This window comes from Plenodomus lingam, assembly GCF_022343315.1.
Source record: "Plenodomus lingam strain CAN1 chromosome Unknown contig_8, whole genome shotgun sequence".
Lineage (NCBI taxonomy): Eukaryota > Fungi > Ascomycota > Dothideomycetes > Pleosporales > Leptosphaeriaceae > Plenodomus > Plenodomus lingam.
Genome location: NW_027093972.1, coordinates 535537 through 555214, shown reverse-complemented (window position 1 = coordinate 555214; position 19678 = coordinate 535537). Strand labels below are relative to the sequence as shown.

At 47.7% G+C, this 19678-nt stretch overlaps 7 protein-coding genes across 7 annotated transcripts; 5 read left to right on the top strand and 2 right to left on the bottom strand.

Moving 5' to 3' along the window:
- Positions 1 to 746: 746 nt before the first annotated feature.
- On the top strand, positions 747 to 1513 carry IAQ61_010221 (uncharacterized protein; the record flags this gene model as incomplete). Its single annotated transcript, XM_066098704.1, has 4 exons — positions 747 to 793; positions 1039 to 1045; positions 1193 to 1402; positions 1469 to 1513. The coding sequence occupies 4 exons, from the start codon at positions 747 to 749 to the stop codon at positions 1511 to 1513; spliced, it is 309 nt and encodes a 102-aa protein (XP_065951249.1).
- Positions 1514 to 1583: 70 nt separating this feature from the next.
- IAQ61_010220 (uncharacterized protein) lies at positions 1584 to 5391 on the top strand (the record flags this gene model as incomplete). The annotated part of the gene is made up of 4 exons (XM_066098703.1): positions 1584 to 1625; positions 1680 to 1714; positions 2284 to 3825; positions 4014 to 5391. The coding sequence occupies 4 exons, from the start codon at positions 1584 to 1586 to the stop codon at positions 5389 to 5391; spliced, it is 2997 nt and encodes a 998-aa protein (XP_065951248.1).
- Positions 5392 to 5463: 72 nt separating this feature from the next.
- IAQ61_010219 (uncharacterized protein) lies at positions 5464 to 9433 on the bottom strand. Its single transcript, XM_003841545.2, has 2 exons — positions 8813 to 9433; positions 5464 to 8765 (listed from the first exon to the last, which is right to left on the bottom strand). The coding sequence occupies exons 1-2, from the start codon at positions 9320 to 9322 to the stop codon at positions 5622 to 5624; spliced, it is 3654 nt and encodes a 1217-aa protein (XP_003841593.1). The 5' UTR covers positions 9323 to 9433; the 3' UTR covers positions 5464 to 5621.
- Positions 9434 to 9753: 320 nt separating this feature from the next.
- IAQ61_010218 (uncharacterized protein) lies at positions 9754 to 10485 on the top strand (the record flags this gene model as incomplete). The annotated part of the gene is made up of 2 exons (XM_003841544.1): positions 9754 to 9855; positions 9919 to 10485. 2 exons carry the CDS (start codon positions 9754 to 9756, stop codon positions 10483 to 10485), a joined length of 669 nt encoding a protein of 222 aa, XP_003841592.1.
- Positions 10486 to 11513: 1028 nt separating this feature from the next.
- On the top strand, positions 11514 to 12462 carry IAQ61_010217 (uncharacterized protein; the record flags this gene model as incomplete). The annotated part of the gene is made up of 2 exons (XM_003841543.2): positions 11514 to 11989; positions 12078 to 12462. The coding sequence occupies 2 exons, from the start codon at positions 11514 to 11516 to the stop codon at positions 12460 to 12462; spliced, it is 861 nt and encodes a 286-aa protein (XP_003841591.2).
- A 193-nt stretch (positions 12463 to 12655) lies between these two features.
- On the bottom strand, positions 12656 to 14458 carry IAQ61_010216 (uncharacterized protein; the record flags this gene model as incomplete). Its single annotated transcript, XM_066098702.1, has 3 exons — positions 12656 to 13642; positions 13711 to 14268; positions 14330 to 14458. The coding sequence occupies 3 exons, from the start codon at positions 14456 to 14458 to the stop codon at positions 12656 to 12658; spliced, it is 1674 nt and encodes a 557-aa protein (XP_065951247.1).
- Positions 14459 to 14820: 362 nt separating this feature from the next.
- IAQ61_010215 (uncharacterized protein) lies at positions 14821 to 15690 on the top strand (the record flags this gene model as incomplete). The annotated part of the gene is made up of 1 exon (XM_003841541.2): positions 14821 to 15690. The coding sequence occupies one exon, from the start codon at positions 14821 to 14823 to the stop codon at positions 15688 to 15690; it is 870 nt and encodes a 289-aa protein (XP_003841589.2).
- Between the last annotated feature and the right edge of the window lie 3988 nt (positions 15691 to 19678).

Genomic DNA, 19678 nt, shown 5'->3' with positions numbered 1-19678 from the left:
ATGTGATTCGCGGAAATAGGTCCAATAATGCCAAGGTGTGCAAAGATACGTATCATCGCATAAGGCTGTCGATTCGACAGTGCACACAGTGTGAAATCGAGAATCAAGTGGGCCGTGCAAGCTCGGTTCAGAGTCTCCGTGAGCATCGCAACTCGACTCTTCTGATCAGCCAATCGGGACGTAAATCAACTCTCCCAGAAGATCACTGAAGCATTTGGTTCTCTGTGGGGCGGCATCGAAGCGATCTCGAATCAAGTGCCATCTCTAGGGCGAGAAGCCTCACGCCACAAACAGCCATGGGCCATGGTAGGCGGCAACATCCTACTTACAGCCACCTACCTACTCTATCTGCAACTTGACACACCAACACTATCAGGGGGTGACAGTGGACGTTGCAGAATGTGTGCAAGGCTGACCTGCACAAATCCTTCGACCCCAGTGTAATGGTTTGCAGTCAGCGCGCGCGTGCTCAACTTCGCCGATTACTGCACGAGGCGGCTGCTGTGTCACCTTTCCAGAATTTGGGCAGCACGTCGGTATTACCTGCCTACAACGGTATTACGTTTTGGCGAAGCACCAGGGCGTGGGGTAATAATACATTGACTGCCGCAAGCAAGGCTTGTTGCAGATGGCGCTGCTGGCCGATATCAAGTGTTGATCATGAAGGGCCAAAGGCGTCCATAGAGTCAGTTTTTCGGATGCATGCAGGGCAACAGCTTACAGCCTCTGCCGTAGACAGGGGCCATATGGCTTACATTCCACGCTTCATCGTGGGCTTCTATGCTCTAGACAGGTAAGCTGTTTCTGTTTCGGCACGGCTCCAAAATGCCCTCATGCCGCTCGTAAAGGCAGTGTCGTTGCAATCATTGCCCGTTTGACGAAGGGTTGCCGTGCACACCAGCATGGTAATCATGCCTTGTTGTCTTGATCATACAACTCATGAGACAATCCTCTTTATTCCTCATCGGCCGCCATCCTCTCAGCTGAATTACTAGGCCGAAAGCCAAAACCCACGACTGACCTCGCCCTACAATTAAGCATCGATGTTTCGCCATGAGACTCAAACGAACTATCCCACAAGAGCTATCCACGAAATAGGCTTAGGTGATCCCATCCTGCCGCTTGAACCCCGTGATGATCTGAGATGAGCCACCGGGATATAAATGGTGAAGGATGACCCCTTGGTTAGTAGGCCGCAGGGCGAGTTCGGGACAAGAGTAGTAGCGAGGCTGGGACTTGCAAGGCGCGTGTCAGATCTACCTACCATACATGCTCACTCGAGGACTCAGATCTGAGTTGTGACACGAGAGCAACATCACGCCATCGCAAAGTGCTGTTTGTCTTCGAATCGGGTCTTATCCGGACATGTGTGTACCTCATCGACTTGCGACGACACATTGAGGTGAGCATATGGGCCCCTCCCGGGTAGCACGATCGAGTACGATCATAATCAGCTGACATGAGCTAGCGTGATCAATCTGAATTTGTAAAACGGCAGTTTATAATGAGATGACAGTCTTGTTGTTTGCCGTATGCGAAGTTCTCAACTTTGGAGGATGATCATACCACGAAAGGGATTGAACATGAGTCGCGGGATCAAGGTTTTATCAGTCAATGTCTTTCCCGTGCGACTCCAAGTCTGATTTTGATTGAAGAAGGAATGACTGATTTACTATCAGACTCACTCACAATCTTCGTTCACACTGAACGCTATGTACGATCTCAGCCTTGCTTCTTTACTCCGGGGGAATGTGTTGCTGCGTCGAAGTTCGAACGATCACACATAAGAATTATGGCAGGAACAAATTCTATACATTTAAGAATCAAGAGTCATTGTCTATGCCCAATTGTGACCTTCGAGTTTCGCAGTGCTATCCATGCGTCCATACTGCATATCACGTGTATGACGATGGTTTCGAGTGGTATGCCTAGGTACTTACTGCATCCAAATTCCGTCTCACAAAACGAGAATTATTTGAAGCCTCATGAGGATCATTGAGTACTGGCTGCGTATAGTAGCCACATCAAGGGCGGTACAAGGGCGGTACATTCGTGATGGACGGTGCATCAATGTAGCGATGATTCATACCCCACGAAAGCTTGGGCCAACAATGACTCTACGCGACTCCATACTTCATCATCCGACAGCCACATCACCAGTTCGTATCGTCATTGCAGACATCCAACGTGCACAACACTTCTCACGTACTAATGCATTCACTTCATTCGTGAGCGCCTCTTTGGCAGATTCACAAGTGGTAACGAATTGACCACAGCACGAAGGCTCACATCGTTTGCACCACATACCCGTCAAGATGCTTCCATTACTGTCGCAACTATTCCGGACGCACTACTCACACACGAATTCGAGATCTTTACGACATATAAAACATTCTATTGCACGATTACAGCGGCAGCACGCGACCTGAACACCTCGCGACTACACGCAGCGACTACAACACAACCGATACGCCACGCACTTCCAGGGACTGCACCCGAAACCAACATGGCTTCTATATTCACATTCGATCCCGATCCTCCGCGCGTATCATCTCCATGGGCAACACCTCACTCTGGAGACCATTCCGAGACTCGTAAGCCTCCCATCGGTGCAACGCCCCTTCCCTCCAAGCCTAGCAACCGTGGTAGTGAAGAAGATGGGAGTGCGAAGACACAGACGAATGGTTTGGACTACACTGGTATCAAAAGACTAGAGGCTGAGCCTCAGGAAGGCCCTACAGAATACAAACTACACTTGCTCCTTCGACGAAGAAGATCATTTACCCGCGCCAGTACGGGTCAGCAGGGTCATCATGTATCAGGATCCCTCAGGAGAACCGATATTCCTGTCCCTGTTCCTGCAGGCCGCAGTGTCTCTGACTCGGGCCTGCTCCCTGAAACCCCTCCTCTATTGGCCTCCACGCAGTCAAAGCAGCATCGTCTAGAACAGTTGACCACCCAGCTATTGTGGCGCCTGCAGCAATCCTGTTCCCACCACATTTCATCCTCAACTGGTTCGATCATGCCACATTTCCCGGATGTCTCTCAACTTTCCACGCCTGAGATGCCTCAACGACTCCTACCAGGACTCGAGGAAAGCCAAGGAGCTCTGTACGAGATCGGCGTTGCCGACGACGGCACCATTGTAGGTCTTGCGGAAGACGAAATGGAAGAAAGCCTGAACAACTTGCGCGCCATGGCTGCAAGTCTAGGATGCGGTGTCGAAGTCCAGCGACGGGTGCCTGTGGGCGACTGTGAGTGGCTGGACTATGCTGGTACTCCACAGCAAAAGACGCAATCGTCTCAACTCTGGGTTGCAGAAGCCTTGGTTCGCCCCGAGCAGCATCTTGTGGATTACACGAGGAAGTTTAGAGAGAATGCCCAGCCTGCAGGTGTGACACCCACTCCAGGTAGGCTGGAAGCTGACGGTATCATCAACGAGTCGCATACGGTGACCGAACAACTGCGCGTTTCCGTTACAGGCGCAACCATGTCTGGAAAATCTAGTTTGCTGGGCACTCTATCTACTGCAACGCTAGACAACGGACGAGGTAAGAGTCGCCTAGGCTTACTCAAGCATCGACACGAAATTGCCTCAGGAATGACCAGCTCGGTCACCCAGGAACTCATAGGGTATAGCGATGACATCCAGGGCGCGAATACTACTGCAACGCACGCCATTAGCTACGGCTCTGGAGATGTCTCTTCGTGGGCTGACATCCATGCGGCGGTCGAGAGCGCAGAACAAGGGAGGCTGGTTTTTCTCTCAGACTCTGCAGGACATCCTCGTTTCAGGCGGACCACTGTCCGCGGGATCGTCGGGTGGTAAGTTGATAACTCTTGCCGTGTCTCTATCAGCCGTTTCGGCATTCTACATGATCGGTTGAGCTTAGTAAGAAGGCCTTACTACTCTGTAATAACGCCGATTATTTTTCTGAGCTTCGCAAGTGTTTCCTATATGCTGAAACCCCTATACTTACAAGACCAGAACACGCGCTAATTATAGCCTTCAGGCAACCACATTGGACACTTTTATGCGTCCCTGCAGACGACACAGACGATTCCTCCGGTAAGATTGGAGCCTCGCCGACTTCTGAAGAACTACTCGGCCCGGCAGCCGCAGACTTCGACCTGTCGCATGCCCATCTACAGCTCTGCCTCGCCTTGGAATTGCCCCTGGTGATTGTGATCACAAAGTATGATTTGGCTACCAAGGCTGGCTTGCGTCAAACGTTGTCGAAGCTGTTATCTGTGCTCAAAGAAGCTGGACGTAGACCATGCATCATTTCTGATACCTCGCCCTCCGTGCTCGAGGCTGATTTACACGACGTTTCAGCGACGGATTTCCACGAAGCTGGAACCATTGTCAAACTCTTGCAAGACTCTCTACTCGCAGCCGTGCCCGTGATCCTCACCAGTGCCGTCAAAGGAAGCGGCATCCAAAAACTCCACGCCTTTTTGCGCCAGCTCCCCGTACCCTCACAACCCTCCCCTCCACCACCCACCTCCCCATCCCCCCTCTTCTATATCGAAGATGTATACAGCGTCCGAGCAAGCACCTCGACTAACCGCTCCGCCATCATCGGCGGCTACCTACGCTACGGCTCCCTAGCCATCGGATCAGAACTCGTACTCGGCCCCTATCCTATCGACACCACTTCCGACGATAGCGACAGCAGCAACGGCCGCCAACCTCCCCGAAAATCTCTCCTCCCAACATCACGCTCCTTCCCCGGTGCCCTCGCCTCAAAGGCTTCGCGCAACGCCGGACTCCGCCACCAACAGGCCGAATGGCGCCGCGTCTGCATCACTTCGTTGCGCAACTTGCGCTTGCCAGTGCGTGTCCTGCATGCAGGCCAGGTCGGTACCATGGGCATCACCCCCGTTGACTCACCGGCCATGGTGCACACCCCGAGTATCCAGCGCATACGAAAGGGCATGGTGCTTGCGGCACGCGAGTCCACAGCCCGCAAGGTCATTGCCGTTCGCTTCGAAGGCAAGCAGGCGTGCGGTGTGAGGGGCTGTGCCGTGGGCAGCGCTGTCGTGGTCTATATAAATAGCGTGAGGGCTAGTAGCAAAGTTCTTTCTGTATCGACAGCGGGGGGTATAGCAAGTGCAAGTGCAACTGCCCCTATCGATAACAACAACGAGGACACCGAAGACGGATTCGGCTTCAACTTTGACGACGAGAGTGTGGCTGCGTCGGCACAGCCATCGCCCGAGGCCACGCTCGTCAAGTTTCAGTTTCTGGCCGCGCGCGAGTTTGTCGAGATGGGGGCTCGGGTCCTGGTTATGCCTGGTGGGGGGCCCGGCTTGTCTGGGGGGAATGAGAGGGGCGCGAAAGGGCTGGCTGGGCTGGAGGGGTTTGTGGGGAAGCTTGTTGATGAATGAGGGAGTGAGATGGGAGCGGAGATTTTGTAATGGTAGAGAGTGTGTGTCAGGTGTATCAAATTACTATGACGACTCGCACTTGTCTGATTCCTCAACCTAACTCAATCTGGTGACTGAGGCTATCGCATACATGATATACTATATACTTTTTCCCACCGAGTCTTCACTATAAACCCTCTACCCATCCCATAAACATACCCGCCTTCCCCTCCCTCCAAAACTTAGTGTCATCACGACTCCAACCCCTTGACCTCAATCGCCCTCACCAACTCCCCACCCAACCTCCTAATCTCATTCATAATAGCCACCTTATTCGCCCTAATCTCAACGTCTACCTGACCACCCCTCTTCACCTTGACAGGCTCACTATTCCACCCCGGCTTAACCTTCCAACTCCTCTGCCCCGTCACCACCGGATTCCACAAGCCCACGATGCGATCCAGTGCCAGGGGGTCCCAGAACCAGAGTATGGCGTCGCCATAGACAGCCACGAGATCCTGTGCAAAGAGCTGCGGCAGCGGGACCGAGGCGCCTGCACGCGTGACTTTCTGGAGGTCGAGGTTTTTGAAGTGGAGGGGGGAGGAAGAGGAGGTGCGTTTTTGCTTTGTGGAAGAGGAGAGGGCGTGTTTGGGCGCAATGCAAATTTGGAGGTCGTAGTCTGCAAGGTTGGTTGTGAAGAGGCTTTCTGGGGTGAGGTTGTGCTGGGATGAGGGCGTTGGTTTGCCGTTTGCGCGTGCGAGCAAAGCGTCTTCGTCGGCGCGGATGGCTTGTGTAGCTGCCTTTGCCAAAGCAGTTAAGCGGGCTGCGACGACCTTTTCTGGCCTCGCTTTGTCTGTCCATGTAGTGCCTTCTTCATCGAGATTTGTGGCGGCGAAGAGTACGACGCGGTTCATGGCCGGATCGATGCGTCGCCATGCTTCGAAGCGGGTTTGCAGTCGTTCGAAATCCTCGGCTTTCATGCCCTTGGAAGATGTGTCTTCGAGATCTGCAGGGTTGGCAGAGAATGTCGAGGAGAAGTCCACGATCAGAGGGACGTGGCGCCAGTCCCAGCGGCTGATCCAGGCCAATGTTCGCAGGAAGCCGGTGGTTGCGGTTGCGGGAACAGGCCAGGGGTGGTGCTGTAGGAATGTGCGGACGACGAGGAGTTCGATGAGTTCGGAGCAGAAGTGAGGGGTAAGTAGGTGTGAAGCGAACCATCGTTTAGTCAATCTTATGGATGGCGATAGGGCAGGAAAGCGGGTACATAGTGTCTGGAGCACCTGCGAGTGTAATGGTGCATTCACAAATTCGCGCTTATATAGAGCTAGCGAAGCTGCTGCAGACTCGCGTGAAGGAGCATCGAGGGTCTTATCTTTGATCTGCCGGTCAAAGAGCGTTGGTTCTCGGTCATGGTATATGCGAATGCGAAATGTGTAGCCTGTAGAAGCAGTGACGTCGAGGAACGCCTGGTTTTGTGCCGGCTGCGATGGGTTCTCAAGACCGACACGGGAAGTGTATCCAGAGTCCAATGCTGCCAAAAGCTCAGAGAGCCTCAGCAAGAAAGCAATCTTAGTTCGCTGTATTGCGCAAAGATCATCCGGCCAACGCCCGGAACCTTCAAATTGCAGTACCACCGACGCTGGGGCGTGGCCTACAATGGGTGGCTCGATCGAAGAGTAACGGAGTTGTGAGTCGGCAGCCCTGATATGACGCAGCTGTAATGGGAGATCTCCAAGATCACGTATATCCTTCTCCAAGGCCGAAAAGGCGTTCATAATCGAAAGGAATGGCGTCACTCCTGACGCGCCCTGGATACGTCCAGCAGACACAAGGTGCGAGAAGGCATCGTGGGTGAATTTGGCTTGCTCCGCAGCTTGGGCTCCAATGTGCTTTTTGAGCACGTAAAGAGCAATCTGCTCAAGGACAGACGCTGATCCATCCTTGGTGGACCAGACTATGCTCTCCAAGATTGAACCGTCCTTGAACCGACGAAGCTCGGCTTTTTCGCCCCAGAATTTACGGAAAGACGCAGCTTCCTGCTTAAGTTCTGCTGAAGGGCCATGATCGACGGTTCGGCTGGCATTGGCAGGGTCTGTTGCGAAGCTGACAAGTATACTCTTGCGCTTATCGTCCCGAGGCCTGCGCGAACTTATTGACCAGCTGCCTTCTTCTGGTAGGGCAATAGTCAGAGCCGTGACACGATCACTCATACCACGTCCAAGACTTGTGTAGATATTCCGGCAGATTTCACTCAGACGCTGGTCGTATTCGTCACCTGCAGACGAAAGATCGAGAGAGGAAAGTGGTATCTCAAGGATAGCGTCGTATCGAAACTTCAGCAATTCGGTCTTGAGAATGAATGTGTTGTCGAACTGATCGAACACAGAGTCACTCAGCATATCGATTGTAGCCTTAGCCTCAGATCGGAGGCGGTAGTAAGACCATGGCGTCATCTTGAAGAGGATATTTTGCCCTCTGGGTCCATCGAAGACGACAGGACCATTCTCATTCTTTGGGATGGTGATGTTGACGGCCTGAAAGATGAAGGGTTTCTTGGTCAAATCTCCACGTCCGAGAAATTGCAGGGTGGCTTTGAAGAGTTGGTAGCTGCTGAAGGCTGGCGAAACAGACTGTATACCGGTCGCTGCATTTGGCTGCAATAGCAAAGCCATCGTAGCAGCCCATTCGAAATTACCAAAACCGCCTTTACGAATATGGCCGTCAAAACCACGCTGCTTGAGCCAGACACGTCCTAATATACACGCGTCTCTGAAGGCGTCAGCCTTGGACGCAGTGGCATGCAATAGCTTGAGGTAGGCAGTAACATTGGCGTCAGACTGCAGTGTGCTATTGTAGAAGGGAGTTGGAGTGAGTTTTTGGATGGTCGTTTCTTGCTCGCTACCCTTGGGTCGAATGCATTTGGCGTCTGGAAGCAGCTTGTTCTGAGCAAAGGTATGCTCTGGCAGGGCTACAAGTATATTGATGTGGCACTTGGAGCTTGTGAAGTCATCCTCGTCTCCGTTGCCGCTGGGTCGTACAACGAGAATAGGCTGTAATTGGTTCCCATTGAGACTTTCAAAGGACAGAGCGAATTTGTGGTCTTTGGAGTCTTTGATGCCAGCCGCTAGACAGGCCAAATAGTACGCGCGCTTGTAAAAGTATCGGTGATTGAGGTAGTCTTTGTCCTGAAACAAGGCTTTTGGCATGGTTACAACAAGATCTATGCCAATGCTATCAGGACTGCGACTCGCGGTCTTGAGTGGGTAGCTGCCAGTAGCATTGACGCTGGATGGGCGTTCGTACGCCAGCTTGTAGAGAGCATCCTTTGGAGGACGAGGACTTGGGAAGGGCACGACGATACCAGCAGAAGTCAACGTCTTTTCGGCTTCCGCAATCTAGGGTCTATTAGTAGTTGCCGTGTGAAAAAAAGCAGTTGACGTACAGGAAGCGCATCGCGATTGGGAATCTGCTCGATGATGGCCTTGAGAGTTCGCATAGCACTCTCGGCAGGCGCTTCTTTCTTCCCATACCTCAGCTTGACCTGATCCAGTAGCTCGTCGACCTGGAGCTTAAACATGTTCGACTTGAAGGACTCTGAGGTATAGACGCTATCTTGGAGGCTTGGGACTGGTCTTTTCGCTGGTTTTGGCGCGCTGGTGGTAACCTTGGCTGCGGGTGTTTGTTTCTTGCTTTGGTCGTGAATAGCTTCGTCGTCTTCTTCTTCCACAACTTTCTCTTCTACATCCTCGTCCATGTCATCGTCATCGTCATCATCTTCCAAACCCTTTACATCGCCATCCATTGAAGCGTCGCTATCATCCTCTTCATCTTCAGCGCCGCTCCCGTCCAGGGCCACACCATTGTCGTCGCTAAAGTCTGCGAAGCTCCCTTCGCTATCTTCTTCCGAGTCGCTGTGCTCGAGCTTTCTTCTCTTCAAAGCGGGCGCGGCCATGGTGCTGATTGTTCGTTTCGTCTCTCTCTTCTCGCGGCGCAAGATTTCAGTCGCGAACTTTTTGGCAGATGGCGCTAGCTAAGCCCGCCCTTAATCGATAAGGCCCGGACCCCCGAATTGCCGCGAGTTGCGAACATATGACGGAGCAAGAGCTTCCCTCGCCTGATCCCCCCCCCCTCACAACCCCTCGCCCGTATGTCACCTGTGGAGCTGTCATGATGCATCACTAGTTGTTCCTTTTGTGTTTGTATGCATGGCTGGTTTATCTCTTTGATGCCATGTACTCTTCTTAGCCTGTGTCAAGGTTCATGGCCTTAACTACTCCCTATAGATCATTCAATACCACACGTTTCACTACTGCATTCCGGCCTTTGACTCTATCACTACTAAAACACATTACCCACTGTTCAGCCAGCAGGAAATCTTTCAGTATGGCTTGGCGCAGCTCTGGCTCCTCAAATGAATCTCTTATAACAAATCTCCGGCGCAACGGACTCATAGATTCGGATCGCGTGGAACAAGCCATGCTCAAGGTGAGCAGCAATGAATGAACGTAGGTCCAAGCGAACAATCAAATTCACATGCGCCCCCAACAGGTCGACCGTGCGCATTATGCACCCTCGAGGCCGTACGAAGACTCGCCTCAGACTATAGGTCACCGAGCGACCATATCAGCACCACACATGCACGCATCAGCTTGCGAGAACCTCCTAGATTATCTCAAGCCCGGTTCGAAAGTCTTGGATATCGGCTCCGGCTCCGGCTATCTGACCGCGGTATTGGCCAATCTCGTTGTACCCAGCGGTACAGTGGTGGGCATTGATCACATCCAGCCGCTGGTTGACGTGGCCAAGGCAAACATGGCCAAATCTGAGGAAGGAAGGAAGATGCTGGAAACAGGGCAAGTCAAATTTGTCCTTGGAGATGGACGTCGAGGCTGGCCAGAGGAAGCACCGTACGATGCGATACACGTCGGTGCGGCAGCGGCGGAACACCACAAGGAGCTCACTGAGCAATTAAAGGCCCCAGGTCGTCTGTTCATTCCCGTTGCAGAGGGCGATCGACAGTATATCTTCGTCGTGGACAAGAAGGAGGATGGTACCGTGGAACGGAAGAAGCTCTTCGGCGTCCAGTATGTGCCTCTAACAGACGCGCCCAAGTAATGCAAAGATCGCATATAATCTTTCCACAATATGAGAAAATCTAAGCAGAAAGAGGTTTTGATGGCCCCGGATGGCATTTTGGTCCAATATTAGAGCCCAGGACGTTTGCGAATCATACAGACGATGCGGTCATGGATAAGTCTATGAGAAGCTACGCAACCAATTGTTCTGCGTCGGGTCAGTGTTGGGTAACAGATGCGTCGATCAACCAAGTCGAGAAAGTAAGAATCAAATGTCTCTCGCCATGTCCCAAAACAAATAAACCCTATTGATCCCATGGTGTTGACAACAATGAGATGAGATGTGTAGTGCTTACACGTGATTGACTGGGCAAATTGTCAGCTTTCATGTACAGCATGATTGACTTCTGACCTTTCCCGTCTGTCATCTAGCTCTGGTTCTTCTGCAGATACTCAGTACTATTGAGCTTATTAGGTTTGTATACGAGCAATGGCTGGCTTCAACATGGCCAGCTCTGGTGATCCTGTGGAAATGATGATGCATGGGACACAGTGACGGAAAGACCTATTCTGAGCGGTTCTACTGTCACTTGCGCTGATCAATAATCTGAGTAATCATGGACACAGATGTAGCCCAATCATTGCAAGAAACATTATTATACATCAAGATGTCCTCGATATCAATCCGACGATTGGTACATACAGGATACCCTACATGGCTTGCTTACCCACGCCTCTCACCCCGCACGCTCAAAACAGCATAGCGTCACTGCGGGGTAAGCTAAGCTCTCTCCACAACTCCCGGCATGTGGGGTCCTCCTTTCTCCTCCCCAACCACGCGCGAACTCACGTACACGGCTTAGGTAGCGAAACGGCATGTATTCACGGCCGGTCTCGGATTGTTGGTTCCGCGTAGAGAGGCGGAACGGTTCACTCCTCGTCCCTCCCTTTAGATGCAACAAATACTACTCTTTTCACCCCACTAATACATCATCCACTTTCATCACTTCCCCCACAACTCTAAACACATCGTGAACATAGCCCCTTTAGCCCACAGACATCAATTCAATGTCCAAGCCTGTAGCAATAGTAACAGGAGCTGGCTCCGGTATAGGAGAAGCCGTAGCAATCCACCTCCACAATGAGCGCGGCTACAAAGTCGTTATCGCAGACATGAACCCGACAAGCGGCGAACGCGTGGCCGCGTCCCTGGGTCCCAACGCCCTCTTCATCCAAACCGACGTGTCTTCGTACAAATCGCAGGCGCAAATGTTCAAGCGCGCATACGAATGGGGCGGCAACCGACTTGATTTCTGCCACGCGAATGCAGGGATTGATGATAGGCAGAATATCTTCGAGGCGAGGGAGAGGGAAGAATTGGATGAGGAGGGGTTGTTAAAGAAGCTGAATACAAAGACGTTGGAGGTGAATCTTGAGGCTGTGGTGCAGGGCCTCTGGCTGTTCAAGTATTATGTTAGACGAAGTGAGGGGCCGGGGAGTGGTAAGGGGAAATTTGTGGCGACGAGTAGTGCGGCTGGATTATAGTATGTCTCCCTCTATCTCTTTTCTTGCTTTTTGTTTGTGTTCGGGACTGTATAAGAGGGTGCGAGATTGGACACTGATTCTTGCCAGCCACATGTCACAATGCCCCCAATACACAACCTCCAAATACGGCGTAATCGGGCTCTGTCGATCCTCAGGCCCCATCTTCGTCAAAGAAGGCATCACCGTCAACGCCATCTGTCCCGCCTTCATTCCCACAAATCTCTGCCCGCCCGAGGTCCTCAAGCGTTGGCCAAAAGAACACATCACGCCACTGTCGACAGTGAACAAGGCGATTGATGCGTTCTTGGCGGATGACTCGTTGAGCGGCCAGGTGGTCGAGTTGTCGCAGGACGAGATTTATTTTAGGAAGCAGCATGATTGGGTGAATGAGAGTCAGAAGTGGATTGGGGAGGAGAGTGACAAGATTTGGGACGTTGGGTACGCGGAGCCGCCGAAGAGAGAGGGGTATTGATAGAAGTTGGGTTACTAGAGAATCATAGTTGTGAAAGTGGATAGTTGGTGGTGACTCGATTGGCTACTCCCTTCTTGATTGTCATGGTATGTTATATCATGGAAATAATTCATTAGAACCAATCTGATACTCAAGAAAATTTTCGAATTTTTGCACCTTCAAAAATGACAACGTGTGCATATACAAGCTCATATTACAGCATGTCCTCCCAATTGTTTTCCGCCTCCTTGCCCTCCTTCATCATAATCTCTTTGTGCTTCGCCGACCGCGGCCTAACGTCGCACTCAAACGGCTCCGGCACACTGAAGAACCCCGGCATCATCTTATCCGTAACCTCGACCTCCTTCCCATCCTTGCCCACCTTCTTCCTGATATTGAACCCCCACAGCACCCTCGACACATTAATAAACAATGAGCGCTCCGCCACATGAACACCAGGACACGCTCGCCTCCCCGCTCCATACGAGAAGTGATCCCGCTCCCGGGCATCCGCAGTATTCATATAATGTGCCGCCGACGCCGAATGCCCCATATACCGCTCCGGCTTAAACGCCTTCGGATCCTCCCAATTCTTCTCATCGTAGTGAATTGCCCACCAATTCAACACGACGACTGCACCCTTGGGGATGAAGTACCCTTCGTACCAGTCATCGTCGCTAGTCGCGTGCTGCATGCCCATTTTATTCACCGGTCGCCACCGTAGGACTTCCTTGATCAGGCCGCGGACATAGGGTAGGTTCTCCTCGTCTTCCCAGCGTGGCAGCCGCTCGCTGCCCACCACTCTATCCAGCTCCTCCTGCGCTTGCCGCTGCGCCTCGGGGAACAACACCATGCACAGCATGAAGTTGTTCAGCGTGGTGCCCGTAGTTTCAGACCCGGCTTCGATGAGGCCGCCGCAGGTGTAGGCGGCTGCTAGGTCGTCGATGCCTGACTTGGCAGGGTCGTTGAGGTAGAAGGTTTTTGTGAAGCAGTCGCGTGCTGTGCCGGCGTCGGTTTCACGCTTCAGCTTGTTCCATAGGTCGAGGTAGACGGCGCTGTCTTTGGTGAAGATTTCTTCGCCGTAGCGGCGCCAGTTGCCGAGGAGGCGTTGAGGGAGCCATGTCAGTGAGGGAAAGGATTCTATGGCGAAGGCGCCGGGTGCTCTGGGGTCTTGTGTTAGGAATGGTCTATGACTTTTATACTATTGTTGCAACATCTTGGATCAAACAGTACGGGAATTGGACGAGACATGGGGAGGAGAGCTTGTACGTACGTCATCTCTGTGAATCTGGCCAGTACACTGTAGATTCGCTGGATGAGGGGATCATCCCAACTTGGAATCCGATAGCCATACGTAACCAACATGATGACACTGGCCGAATACCTCCGATTAATCGACAGAAACTCTTCCGGGCTCTCCAACAACTCCTTCAGCAAGACTTTGCTCTCGAAATCCTGAACAGGCTGATACTTGACACTTGCCGTGAGATTCAACAGCGCGTGGCTGTGCTTGCGAATACTGCGCCAACGTGGTCCATACGGCATGAATAACTGTCGTCGACCCGCGCTGGCAACGTCCTGGGCGAGCGGGGAAGGCGCACGGGACGAATATATAGAGGATCGCTTGTCCATGAGGTCTTTTACGGCCGTGGGCGAAGAAAGCCATATGTAGTCTGTGCCGCCTAGTTTGGTGTAGAAGATGTCACCGAATTGCTTGTGCCAGGCGATGACCTTGTCACGCTGGGTTTCCGTGTTTGCAAATTCGAGGAGATTGCCGACGAAGGGGAGGCCTTTTGGTCCGGGTGGGAGTTTGCGGCGACGTGAGTCCTAAGGTGCAGTTGTTAGCGATGGTGGCTTGGGACTGGGACAGTGTCTGAATGTGGTATACCTTGAGACTGTTGGGGACAATGATGAAGTATATCGTCAAGATGAGGAAGATGGGAATGGAGAGCAGTATTGTAATTTTTGATAATAAGTTTCCTGGAATGAGGTCTTGCAGAGTGGTCAGGATCGCCATCTTGTCGTTGTGATGCTTACTTGTTAACTCATGCAAGGGAATATTCTGATACACAGCGACGAATGATTTCACCGGTCATCTGGATTACTTCTATTTTGTCAAGTCCAACATCACAGGTACGCTAGTTAAAAAATCGTCCGTATGGATCCGCGATTGTAGTTGGGGCTGGGGTAAAGTGAGGCCCCTCACGTCTTCCCCGCATAAGATGGACATGCCCCACACTGATCTCCAACACAATGTACAACTTCACTTCCCGTGATGAGATCTACCAATCATTCAACAACAACGAATTCGAAATGTAACAGTAGCTCTTAGGTTGGATTCTGTCCTCATCCATATTACACATCCTATTCAGCTGTCAAATGGTCATGCCCTTGACGCGCGATAGCGAAGGCCATACCTACGTTGTACACGCAAACGGACAACGCTCACACTATGTCTTAGACGACTTCACCGATCCCTGGAAGCCTTCAGAGACGATACTCATCCAACACGGCTTTGGTCGACATGCCGCGTTTTGGTATCATTGGGTTCCTGTCCTGGCACGGCGATACCGGGTGATTCGACGAGATCTCAGAGGACATGGTCGCTCGTCATGCGCGTCCCCCGAACAAAAGGACAGCTACAAGTACGACGTGGATACAATCCTGGGAGAAATCGTCGATACCCTGGATCAACTTGGTGTGCAAAAGGTGCATTTCCTTGGAGAATCAACGAGCGGCATGTTGGGCGAGATATTCGCAGCCAAACACCCAGACAGAATTCACAGTTTGACTGTATGTTCATCGCCGACATATCTCCCACCTGCAGCATTGAAGCTCTTCGCCTTCGACAAGCAAGATTGGCCTACTGCTTGTAGAGAGCTAGGTTCACGGGCATGGGCGGAAGCCTTGTCGCGGATTCCCGGCACTATCCCCATCTCCGATCCGTCTTATTTGCCATGGTACTTGTCACAGATTGCGATAAGCAGCGGTGAAGGACTGGCACAGTATGCCGAATTCCTGTCGCACCTCGATGCTCGGCCTTTTCTCCAGCAGATACATGTGCCCACGTTGATCTTGGCACCGACGGAGAGTGTGGCTGTTACTGTGCAAGATATGGAGAAGTTGGCGGAGATGGTGGAGGGGAGTAGGTTGGAGTTTGTGGAGGGAGGCGGTCACGAGATTTATGTCACCAGGGCTGGAAAATGTCAGGACCTGTTTCTTGCGTTTCTGGAGTCTTTGCGGATGTGACGGATAAATAGTACTGGTGTTCTGGTATCACGTAGCTAGTGTGGAATTAGTAAAGGGCCATATATGTTGGGCTTACTGTACAGCATGCGCATTTTTACAGGCCTTTGGACAGCTACTGCTTCTACCTACTGTACCTAGTACCCTAGGCAGCGTAAGCATGCTTTTGAGACTTCAAAGTCGGTGTATCCGAGTGATGGCCCTGCTTGGTATTTCCAAAGTAGCGTCAACGCCCCGCAGGAGAATCGGTCTTTTACTTCCAATGCCATGGTAATATCACCGTACTACATGTGTGCCGGTGTAAAATGTATGACTGCCGATTAAGGGACGTTGAAATAGTCCGCACAGGCCCGAAAGCACATTGAATCGGGGATAAAAATGACAATGGTTCACTACAGTGGAGGTTGAGCGACGTGCTACTCGTATAGGTACTGATAGTCCTTCAAAAAAAAACTTCACGCTCTTCGTCGTCTAACATCAAAATTTGTCATTCTTGCAATCTGCTCTTGTGCCTCTCTTCCCCAACGCCAAGTAATCCACCAAATTAGCAGTCTACCTACGCTACCCTTCGATTTCATGAACGACCAACGCGGCCCGAATGAGGCCATCCAAAGCCTCCGAGCAGCGGAAAAAGTGGAGTACAACGGCCCCAACATGTGTTCAGCATGCACGACTGTTTCTGAGGGCGCAGTTTATATGACCATAGAATTAGCGCTGCGTGAACTTGTATTCAGTATAGGGTTAGGCTATGCCAAGCTCTACTAGCTAGCTAAGCAAGGTTAACTAAATATTATGCTATAAGATTTTATAACGCGTTCTAAACCTATTCTAAATATATTCTATACTAGTAATACTATAAGCTACTACTACTATACCTATTACTAATATATCCCTCTTATCCTATATAAGTAGATTAAAACGTGTTTAGAACGTGTTCTTAATAGGTTATAGAAGCACTATTAATAGTACCTTACTCTTAGCTATATCCTAGATAATATTAAGGTATAGCCTATAGTTAGCCCTAATAGGGTAGTTAAAATAAAGAGTAAAGAGCGCTACTACTATACTAAGATTAATAATAAGGGCACCTTATATAGAGTAAGAATAGGTTCTAAATATATTCTAAATAGGTTCTAATATTCTTAGGCTATTCTAGGTACTAGGGGCACTCTATATACCTATACTAAAAAAGATTATAGGCTTAATATAGCCTACTATAAGGTTAGTAGGGTTAAGAAGACTAGCTAGCCCTCTATAATAGAGGTCTATAAGGTAAAGAGTAAATATATTATTAACCTATTCTTAACTTATTATACTAATATATATAGACTTCTATATAAAGGTTATATATAATTACTAGAATACTCCTTACTATAAGTTATTTAGAATATATTTAAAACTTATTACTAATATATTTTATAGAAGTTCTCTAAGCCTAGCTAGTAGCTACTATAGGCCCCCCTATAAATACTAATACCCTCTTAAATATAATTTAGAAGAAGACTTATAGTAGCTATAATAGTAATAAAGTATAGCCTATAAGAACCTGTTAAAAACACGTTACTAACTTGTTATAGCTTAACTTTATTACTATATCTACCCTACTAAGGATTTAAGGTTATTAGGTTCCTTATACTATCTACGCTTATAATTATCCTAGCTATAGTAAGTTATTTATAATATATTATTAACCTATTCCTAATATATTTTAAGACTATTACTTTAATACTAGTGTAGACCTTACTAATTCCTGCTAGAATACTACCTAGTTCTACTTGCAGTATGCTTTTATAGAGCCTAGGGAGGATAGGGAGGATAGAGAAGATACTAGAGAGGGGGAGAGAGATAATAATAGTAACAAGTAGGAACATATTAAGAATATATTAAGAATAAGTTCTAATAAATAATATATAATAGTATATAACCTAAAGGGGTAGTAGTAATTACTAAAATAAACTCTCTACTCTTCTCTTTTTTTTTCTATCTACTAAAAGTAAAGTACTATTTACTTTTATAGGGTCCTTTAATAGTATATAACTTTTTCTTTTAACTTTTATAGGTATTATAAAGCTCTAGTAGTCCCTTAGATTAAAGAAGAATCTAGTATTTATAAGTATCTAGCTATAATATATTATTAATATATTCTAAATATATTTTAAGAGACTAGACTTATATCTCCTTTTTACTACTTTTGCTAAATATTATTTATAGTGTAAAGGGGAGCAACTATTTGCTTCTCTTCTTTACTCTCTACTTCCTCTTTAGCCTCTACTCTAGCTACTACTTCTTATTATAGACTAGCTATCTTAAAGGGTTCTTAAACCTTAGAGGAGGCACTTAGTGTAGTCTACTCTACTAGTAGAGAATGTATTATTAATATATTTAAAACACGTTCTTAAGTATTTACTATTAAGCTCCTATAGAAGATCCTTACTTCTATAATACCTTATATTATAGTTCTACTATAGTTTACTAGGGCTATTTAAACCTTAGGATAATACCTCTTAAGGTAGTAGATAAGATTACCTCTATTAGAGAAGTAACACTAAAATAGTTATTAATATATTATAAATATATTCTAACTTGCATGTATATATACTCTATAAAGTTCCTATACCCCTAATCTAGCCTAAATAGCCTAGTAGAAAAGCTTGCTAGGAAATACTATACACCTATTATTTAGGTAGGATATTATAGGAGAGAATGCCCTAGTATTAGATAGAAGTAACTTAAGCTTAATATATTACTAGTATAAATCCTACTTAGTATTAGAATAAATTTATAATATATTCCTAACGTGTTCTATTATATACTAACTTTAAAAGATCTTTATAGACTATATTAACTAGTTATATCTAATAATATTAGGAAAGATAGATAGTAAAATAGTATTAAACTCTTAAATATAAAAAGTTCTTATAGAGTGTAAGAAGAAAGAAGAAGAAAGAGAAGAAGAAAGAATATATATTTATCTACTTATATATACTTATATAATAGACTAGAATATATTAAGAACTAGTTAGGAACTAGTTACTATATTTATAGACTAACCCTACCTTATATAAAAAGTAGCTATCTCTTTCTTAAGTTTAAACTATACCTTTTATAATTTAAATAGTGCCTTTTTCTATATAAGTTCTTCTTTATCTACCTCTAGCTTTTCTTTTCTCTCCTTTAGAGCCTAATTACTAAGAAGAGCCTTTTATTATAAAGTTTATAGTTATAGACTAATAATAAGTTAGGAACGTGTTATAAATATATTTTGCAAAGCATACCTTTAGGTTACTATTAGTAGAGGAGAAGAGCCTAGTAGTAGAGAAGATAGAAAAGGGGCTAGTAAACTTCTTTCTAATACTGCTCTACTACTTGCCCTCTAGCTTTAGGCTTTTAAGCGTGCTCTTTTATTTCTTATTAGGACTAAGATATATCTAGTTAAGTTAGATATAGCAAGACTTGCTTTATTATTATCTAGAGTGTTATTATTATTATAGGATATATTCTAAATATATTCTAAACACGTTTTAATTAGTAAATATATATAATACTAGTGTAAGACTTACTTTCTCCCCTCTAAAGCTTTTTAAGGTACCTTTGCTTAAGCCTATTAGGAGTTCTATAGTTATAGTGTATTCTAAACTTACTCTAGGCTTTAAACTCTTTTATATCCTATAGATCTATTTAGTATACACTATATAATATTACTTATATAATTCTAATAGGTTAAGAATAGGTTATAAACTTACTTCTAAGTAGCCTTAAGAATACTTACATGCTTACTAGTTTTATATCCTTTCTAGCCTGCTTGCTTAGCTATATTTAAATAAGATTCTAGTTTTTCCTATACCTCTTTTAATATTTTACTATAGTATTATATAATCTTAGTAGTAATTACTAGGTTTTTCTTATAGATTACCTAGTTTTAGGTATCTTTAGAGGGTTTATATTCTAATTATATAAGAACAAGTTAGGAACATGTTTAGAATAGGTTTAG